Raw genomic sequence first — 9,647 nt, forward strand, 5'->3', positions numbered from 1 at the left:
TTACCTATTACAAAAAGTCTAATTTTAAGTTCACTTGTCAGTTGTAGTGATCTAAATGTTACTGATACAATATTTATAGGAATTACTTTAGACTCAAAACTATATTGTTATTCTCATATATAGTCCCTGAAAGGCGGAATCAGTTTCGCAACGTACGTGACTCGAAAATAAGTCAACTAACTGATGTTGGTTCTGCTCGACTGTACCTTAGTTATTTTTTATTAAGTCAATCGACATTTTTCGAAGGGGTAACGCTGCACATATTGAAACTGTTTTCTTCCTAGAAAAAAGAGCTGTTCAGTCTGCTTATAATCTTATAGTGACAATTATCGATTGTATAGACACGATGAAGAAAAATAAATATATCCTTCTTGAGATACGGTATTGATTTCTATAATATTTTTTCAGAGTTATTAATTAATTGGCCCATCAATAAATTTAAGTAAAACATTGATAAATAAAGCATATTACTCAATACAAGAAAAATTAATGGTAAAAAAGCGCGGCCTTAGTAGTATTTGTACATTTTTAGGCACGATATATATAAATTTACTTGTAATTTATCGATATAAACTCTTTTTTTTTTATTTTCTCTTATTCACTCTTAAATTAAAAAATATTATTGAAGATGGAATAGGATAATTTAAATAGGATAATTTAAGTGATGGAAAATGGATATTTGATTCTCCTTTACAAACCAGTGGTACATTTAATTAAATGTTGTGAAATGACCTTTAGAATATGTATTAAAAATAAATATATTTAGAAATAAATGCAGTTCACGTTAATGTTAAGGTCACATATGTATGGAATATTAAATACTAAATTTAAATATATACGTACACATAAATAGACAAAAAAAGTGTTGCGATACCAATGTATTATTATAGATTTGCTAAGTTTCTGAACGTTTCTGAAGGTTTTGTAAAAAATGACAAATGACGTTGGACTATAGCAAATTCTAACCTGACAACTTGACAATTAACAAAATTCGAAAGAAATTTCAATTGTATTGCACTAACCTTTAAAAAAATAATCTCGTATAGTATTTTTATAATATTATAAAAAACTACCAGTTTGTTTGATACAAAAATAAACATGGAAGGATTTGAGATAAGGATATCTAATAGCAAAAAGGTAAGGTACCGGTTTCTTAATGAATATGTCATTTTTTTTTCTTTAATTTAATTTTCATTAAATGTTTTTGTGCAGGGAAAGGGGCTGTTTGCAACTAAGCAATTTAATGAAGGCGACATTATTTTAGAAGAAGAGCCTTTAGTATCTTGTCAATTTGCCTGGAATGCAGCCTACAGATACTTAGCATGTGATCATTGCATGAGGTTTATATTTTTTTAATTTTATATTAACTAATTTAATATTTTACAACACATGTAAGAATATAAATTTATTATACTACATGATGCTTAAAACAATCGTAAAATAAGTCAGTATTACTTTTTGAAAATCCAATACAAACATTTTATGGTCAGCATGTTAGCATCACTATTAATATGATTTTAATTAAAAAAAGTATATTATTTTTTACGATGTTTTTTGACGAACTTTAATTGAATCATAAAAAAATAATATAACTAATTGTATAAACATATTTCTAAACTTTTCAGACCTCTGGAGACACCGGAACAAAATGTCATACGTTTATCAGGCAAACCAGACATTTTATTGCCACATTCCAATTGCTTTGAAGATGATCTGCTAAACATTACGAGTTGCAACCAATGTGGTATACTGTATTGTTCCGAAGAATGTAAAGTGAACTCTTTAGCCATTTATCATCGCACTTTGTGTTATATACAGAATGATGCACATCATCCAATAAATTTGCTCATAGAGACATGGAAGTAAGTTAATTAATCACATAAATAACACATATATAATTATGATTTTATGACAATAGTTGTAAAGTTTTCATTAATGATTACTGAATTAAAATGAGACCACAGTTACAAATCATTTTCATCAACACTGAATTAGTAATAATAAATATTTTTCAGACAAATCCATTATCCTCCAGAAACAGCAAATATAATGCTTCTAGTTCGAATATTGGCATATATACAGCAACATTCCGATCCAGCATCTGCTGCTGCAACAATCAAGCAATTCTGTCACAGAACTGTTAATGAAGATGCTGAATTAGTCCATAAAGTATTGGGGGATGAGTTTAGTGGTCAATTGAATACTCTGAGGGAAATGACAGCAAATGTTATTAATGGAGAATATATACAAGAGGTAATATTTCAAGTAGTTGGTTTATTTCATGAGAGCAATTTCAAAATATATTTTATGAAAATTATGTATAACCTCCAACTTGCATTGCATTGTGGAAAAAGCTCCAAATCTCATCATTATTCATTCAACATCAGTTAGTCATCTTTCCCTCAATATGAGACATTGCCACTTAGTTTCTCAGTTCCCAGTAATATCCCCCTCATCAATAGATTGTCACTGAGCTAGTAATAATAATTATTTATGTCAGTTCAATGTGAGAAGGCCTAAATGCCTTTGAATATACTAACTTTTGACAAATTTACCATTTAGAAGATAATAAAAGTGTTTTAACCATATTTTCCTATATGTTAACACCACAATTATAAGTTGTAAATATTCAATTAGTATAAAAGTATTGCAATGGGATCTTTTTTCTATAAGCAAATACTAATTATATTTAAAACAATATTTTTCCAGTTCCTAACTCCTGAAGGATTCTGCTCTCTGATGGCTTTAGTGGGGACTAATAGTCAGGGTATTGGCACAAGTCCCCTTTCACTTTGGGTCACTTCAGTGTCACAGTTGACCATGTCTGATGATGAACGACAACAGCTTGATATGTTTATCGATAAACTGTATCAGTATGTTGAGGAAGGTGAGATAATTTTAGTTAATTGTAATTTATGTTCAGTTAAGAGGAAATAGCACTGAATTGTTTAAATACTGAATAATTATATAACAATGTTTAGTAGTGAATTAACAATTTTGTTATTTCTATGGTGTATACCCTATTTTGTTATGGTAATATAATGTGCATATATTGTTTTGGGTTTTGTGTTAGTTATTCAGGGAACAATTGAAAAACTATTATCATTGAAGGGTCTGCTATTTGGTGTAGGTCTGTTACTAACTTAAGGCACTACTGACAAACTTCTTGGATCCCCAGAATGGTGGTGTTGTTGTAAAGAATGGATAATTTTTCCTACGGTCCCAATATGGACCTTGAATATGTTTATTTTGTATATTGACTATCAGGTGGCCCATTCGTCAATTGGCCTAAGGAGGGTTCCTTACAAAAAAAAAATAATCAAATAATATTGATAATGTTCTTCTAATTTGAGAATACAAACCTAATATTCATTATTATTAATTATTATTCAAATAAAAATATAGATCACATTAATAAGATTCATATTATACATACAAATGCATATTTTATTATCCTATTTGATTTCAGAGTCTGGTCAATTCCTAAACACAGAAGGTTCTGGATTGTTCCGATTGCAGAGTGCTTGCAATCACAGCTGTGCGCCAAATGCTGAATCCTCATTTCCATACGGAAATCACAGGATACAACTGAGAGCATTGAAACCAATAATGCCGGGACAGGAAATATTCATAAGTTATCTTGATGACTGTACTCTCCAAAGATCAAGGCATTCAAGACAGAAGGTTAATATTATTTTTTATTAACTAAAAGAAACCAATATGATTTGAATTCCAATTTCATGTTAAAAAAGTGAAAAATATAATGTGGTTCTTCCTCATTTCTAATTTTATAAGACTGCATTTTCCATTGGTTAGAGCATTTAAAAGTATTTGGATACAATAGATTTTGTGTGCTGATTGGATAGATATTATATTTTGTACCGAAATTTAAGAATTTTGTTTGCTTAGTGTAAGATCTTACAAAAATATTGTGTCCCTGATCTCTAGTGTTTCTAATCTGATTTTTGTTGAGGAAATGAGATCACATATGTTTGTACCAATACTTGTAAACTGTATAATATTTTGTGCTATGGGTTACGCTGCAGTGAGAATGGACCCTCCGTCAAAATCTGTCAGGAAGCCATCACAATAAATATTAAAAATCATTTTTATTTTTTATGAAATCAAACAACTTTTCAATCCGATAGTATTTATTTTCACATAAAGTGCAGTACTATTTAGGTTCTATGTGAACTGTAGATAGTCAAACCATTACATTATATACATTCTTATTTCAGGAATTAGCCGAGAACTACCTGTTTATGTGTTGGTGTGAGCGTTGTAGTTCTCAAAGTTCGGAGCCAGATTGTACCAGCGAGGAGGATAATAGTGAGGAAGAGATTGATGCGGATGACTGATGTTCTAACTTCCTTGCCCTGTGTTTGCTGGGCATTTAAGACTCTTGTGACAACAATCTTTACTATAGTTTTAATAATTTGATATCCCTTTTCCAATGTGTGTGTTCCAATGTAAGACATTATACAATCACATTGCGCCTAAGAGATAAATGTGTTGTGTTTAAATAAACTCCAGTTATTCTACTGCCAAAGTAATACTTATTGTGTGCCAGTAACAAGAAGTAATGGCTATAAAATATATTTGTATAGGCTAGATATCGCGAGATGTCTGTGTCTCAAGTAGAAGCCACTATATATCATTTATATAGTTATTAAACAATTGATTTATTTCTCTTTTAATCTTAGATCTGTCAGTGATGTAATTATATGAAAATTTTTGATAAAATTAAAAATAAAAGATTATTTTGACAAAAATGTTATTAGTGAATTTATTTTAAGAAGAAATAAATAGTGACACCTTCACAGGTTTGATAATATGTCAAGCTTATTTTTACGAACATCCAGTAATACACGAGCCTAACACAAATATATAATATAAAACAACAGGAATAAGTATTACCCTTGTATTGGTGAGCTTGGTTTGCTCATTATCATTGTGTGTCTGTTTATATAGTCCAAAATAAAGAAAATGTCTATTTTATATACTAATGTAAAAATATTGTAAATGTATAAGCTTTTGTGTCTATTGCTAGATCCAGTAATATGTTCCTTGGTAAATAATATTATCTTAGTTTTTTTTTGTAAAATTTAGATATATCAATGCATTTTGTACTTTTAAAGATAGGACTTTTCATGAAAATATGCTGTATATAATAAATTCTGTAGGATTATATTTTAACACTTTTTTTTCAAAGCAATACAATTAATTATAAATGATAAGTATAATCAGTGGTCAGAATGGGACCTTTTGGAACTGTAACAAGCGTGATCGCTTGCCAGCGATAGTCTCGGCAAACTCGCGTCGATGCTCGCGATATACATTTTTTTTTGTTGGTCGGTGTAGTTTTTTTTTTCGTATCATAAAATGTTTTAAGCGCTTTATGTATTGCCCCATGGGGGTATTTATAATAATTATAGTAATACTAATAATGAGTATAGTGGTATCTCAAGTTATAAAACAAGGCAGATATAGTGCGCGGAATAATGTGAAGCGACAAAAAGGAATGCAAATTCCCGGTAGTGCAAATCTACCCGTCTTTTGTTTGTCAAATCGCTGTCACTTATTATAAATTAATGCGATATATACAAATTGATAATTATCATTAAACATCCTACCGGGAAGTGGTATCGACTTTTGAATTTGTATTCGCTTTTGTTGCTCATTATAATTTTGCGAACGCTCCATCTGCCTTTTATTTTAGTATCTGAAGGTAGTTATACTATATATTAAAAGTTTGCTCTTTAATTCAGTAAGTTGTATTAAATAAAAGTTATATTTGAATCGTGTATGAAAAGCAGTGCTAATTTTTGGCGGAAACACGGTGTATTTGAACTGCGTTTCCATAAAAGATAAATTGGCTACTTTTGTGTTGTCAACACTTGTTGATGATGCAGCCTAATATAATTTACGTTGTCAACAAAAAAAAAAAAAACAATTCTAATCGTTGGTGACTACACTAAAATTGGATAAAACAACCTATTTCAGTGGAAATGCACTATCAAATAGAGTAAGATTGTGGATGTCAACAATTAGAAGCAAGTTAGAATGGTCTAGTTCTTTAAATTTTTAATAAATAGAAACTTAATTCGTATAAATTTAGATGTAAGTGAATATTGTACAGGTGAATACGAATTTGGCACGTGGCCTAAAAATGTAACGGCCTAATTACATTAATGAAAAAATCCGTCGTTATATTAAGTAATATAGCGTTTATGTTTTATTCATTTATAGACTTCAAGAAATAATAGTGTTGTTACGTCATAGATATATTTAAACGTTTAAGATTTAATTCATGTTATGGTTGTTAAGCCTAAGTATTTAATATTAGATCAGAATTAAATGCATTTTAAAGGGATGTTATTCCTTATAAGAAAGGTGTGTAGTCATTTATTTTGTTGCCCAATATCTGTGTATATCCCTGAAGTTCTCTCAAATTAGAATTAGTTTGATGTTTTGTGGGTTTGTGTATTAAGATAATGGACTCGGCAGGTGGCGCTGCATTGGGTTACATGATGCTTTTCAACAGTAAATATTTTTCATCTCTACTATTTTGGGCTGCGTAGCTAGATTTTTTTATAAAAAGATATCAGTCAATGCAAAATAATTTGGACAAAATGACGGATTTTGGTAAATCTGCAGGAAAAATACATTAAAGAGTAAATAATATCTATAGATATGTGGTTCAGCAATTGCTTGATTGATATATGATAAATGTTGTCTAATGAAACGTAGTAGTAACTACTATGTTTTGTGCTGATGATTTTGAGCTGCCCAATGGTTAGAATGCTTGTATCTTAATCGATGATTGCGGGTTCAAACCCAGGCAGGCACCACTATATATATGTGCTTAATTTGTGGTTGTTATAATGTGGTTGGTATAATCTCGGCCTCGGCGGTGAAGGAAAACATCATGAGGAAATCTGCATGTGTCTAATTTCATCGAAATTCTGCCACATGTGCATTCCACTAACCTGCATTGGAACAGCGTGGTGGAATATGTTCCAAACCCTCTCCTTAATAGCAGAGGAGACCTTATCTCAGCAGTGGGAAATATACAGGCTGTTACTTTACTTTAATTTTTTTTTAATTTAATGAAACATATTGAAACTACATCGAAGTTAAGTTTCGTTTTTACATGATCATGTGGTCGGACGTTACGTCGTATTAACCATCGAGTACCTTCGTATCACGTACATATACATACACTTGCTGTGACTCACTTTGCTTGGCATTAAATACCAAAAAGGAAAGGATCAACGGAATTCAAGAAATTAATACGTAAATTAATTAATCGGTCGCTGTGATTGGTTGTAGTCTCATATATTTAAGAGTTCAGTAGCTTTCACCTGATTGAAAATTATATATGACGTCGATTACGAATAATTATTAACTTAGATGATTTTGTTGTATCTGTGAGGTGTAAACGCCGTGACATAAAGAATCACGTGATCGGAATCGTTTGAAGGGACAACTGTCACATTCTATTAATTCTTTTCGAGAGCGACGAGTTGGAAGACAAATGTTATTAGAAGAATAGATAGACAGTTCGGGCCTTCCAAACGGGACCGTTGGTTCACGCAACTGATAATTACTGCTAGAACGATATACCTACTTTATAATTTGTTACTGCATATAATACAAGAATTGTCATAATTGTCATACTGTATTTTTATCATAAAATGCCTGAGACCTACGCCTGAACCCTGTACCAAATATCCTACAGATTACGAGCCTGCCACTGATCTATCGCAGTCGCCGTCATATATAATATCATATAAAATAACTACCTTCGAGAAATTTATGTTAGTACATGTAATTGATAAGATACTTTAGAAACTATTTGTAATATCATATTTATATAATAAACATCATTCGAGGTTTGAGTATAACGTTGAAAATGTTTATTACAACCAAGTATTCCGTATAATGGACATCTCTAGGTAGGAGCAGGCCAGCTGTAAGGTAAGTGCATAAAATTGTAGGATCTTTTTACAGAATTTCTGAGAGTTTTAGGTCTTAATAAACTGAAACAGCTATCATTCAGGTCATATGTGATACACTAAATTCTTATTTTATATCTCGGCGATAGAACTTGTTTCTTAAGAATTTAACTTCACATTTCTCGTTCTTCTTTTTGTACATATTCGTCTGTATTTCGTATTTTTCGAGTTTCATTTTATTTTTGTATTTATCGGACTGGTCCTTTTTGAAGTCGACAAATAATTTCAAGGATTTCAATACAAATTTCTTGAACCTTTCTTGGCAAATGCAGTCTGCATTTTGTTTGTAACTCGAATCGCTCCGAATATGGGAAACGCATATCGTTCTACATTGTTTTCAAAAATATATACCATACTATACTCAAAAGGTACTTATGGCAATAGAAGCTTACGACTTGCACACGTAAAGGTATACAAATGTTCAACCAAGTGTTCTACATTTTTTATAATCGGTGATTTTAAATATTTTATGAATAACGATACATACTTGGCAATATTTTTTATTGTTATTGTTGTTATAAAATACAAAAAAGATAATTCATGTCTGTATGTGTCTTTAAGTGTTTTCGAAATTTGTGCACTAATGTGATACAAAATCAGACAAGCTTGTTGTATGATTACATAGATATATTAAAAGTATAATATGTAGTATTTAGTATAAAGCAGCTCCGTAGTGATTTTTCTTTCATAATTTTTCATGAATGCCATTAATCAGCCTAAAATTTAATATCAATGGAATAATACACACACATGACAGGGGCATATCCTAGATAAATAAGCTTTTTGATAGTGAAAACATTATTCAATTTGATTCAATACTGTCAGACTATCGATAGCAAACAAATTAGGTAATCTTTCTTCTTCTTATGGTAAGACTAAGTCACTTTAGTCTACAGTGTACAATGTTACTTGGATATTTATTGATAAAAGATTTAAAATAAAATTTTGAGCAATTATATATTTAACTTTCATATATATCACAATTAAAATCAAATCATATTTATTCTATAAGCTAATTTTTGTTACACAAAGACACAGCCGGAGGTATTGTGCGTAACGTCAAAAAGCGCAAACTCCTGAGAGAAAATTGAATTGTGAAAACAAAGTTACTACGAACGTCCTAAAGCACATCTTAATGTTATAAACGCAGGACATCAAGTCACATTAAATTCTTCATTCATTTCATTTTTGCGACCTCACGGGCCGGAATTCCTGATGTCTTTGATCTGAGCCAAACAAGAAAAAAAGATGAACGAAAATGCACTTCAACTGTCTTCATAAAAGGGGAAAAATATAATTTATTCACGAGATAATTTTCTCCTCCCCTTAAGGAGACGTTTGAAGTAGGGTGGGCACGAATGAATGTTTGTACTGTGTAGAGCGGTCTTCACTACTCTAATAGCAAGACTTTGACCTGTCGCTACTTATATTTTCTTTTCAAGACTGTTGGAATTCAGATAATTTGTATTCAACGCTAGTAAAATTTATAACAAGGAAGTTGGATACGGTTGCAGTTGAATATTTTTTAACGTTGAGAATAATCTTATGAAATATATTTTTCATAGAAAATGGTTTTAGACGGTTAAATTTAAATTGTTATAAAATTACTACAAATACTTTCCGTCGCAA

At 30.6% G+C, this 9,647-nt stretch overlaps 1 protein-coding gene across 1 annotated transcript; it reads left to right on the forward strand.

The window, feature by feature from the left end:
* Positions 1–949: 949 nt before the first annotated feature.
* Positions 950–4,718, forward strand: LOC124543786 (histone-lysine N-trimethyltransferase SMYD5). Its single transcript, XM_047122091.1, has 7 exons — positions 950–1,137; positions 1,213–1,340; positions 1,626–1,862; positions 2,016–2,253; positions 2,710–2,887; positions 3,470–3,684; positions 4,239–4,718. The coding sequence occupies exons 1-7, from the start codon at positions 1,099–1,101 to the stop codon at positions 4,356–4,358; spliced, it is 1,155 nt and encodes a 384-aa protein (XP_046978047.1). The 5' UTR covers positions 950–1,098; the 3' UTR covers positions 4,359–4,718.
* Positions 4,719–9,647: the final 4,929 nt, after the last annotated feature.

Source organism: Vanessa cardui, chromosome 3, assembly GCF_905220365.1.
Source record: "Vanessa cardui chromosome 3, ilVanCard2.1, whole genome shotgun sequence".
Classification (NCBI taxonomy): domain Eukaryota; kingdom Metazoa; phylum Arthropoda; class Insecta; order Lepidoptera; family Nymphalidae; genus Vanessa; species Vanessa cardui.

What these genes read in the sequence shown, in the direction of transcription:
- LOC124543786 (XM_047122091.1), top strand. Translation starts at nt 1,099, where the DNA reads ATGGAAGGATTTGAGATAAGGATATCTAATAGCAAAAAG. An exon ending in TTGCTCATAGAGACATGGAA is followed by an intron (nt 1,863 to 2,015) that starts GTAAGTTAATTA and finishes AATATTTTTCAG; the next exon opens with ACAAATCCATTATCCTCCAG. An exon ending in GTATCAGTATGTTGAGGAAG is followed by an intron (nt 2,888 to 3,469) that starts GTGAGATAATTT and finishes ATTTGATTTCAG; the next exon opens with AGTCTGGTCAATTCCTAAAC.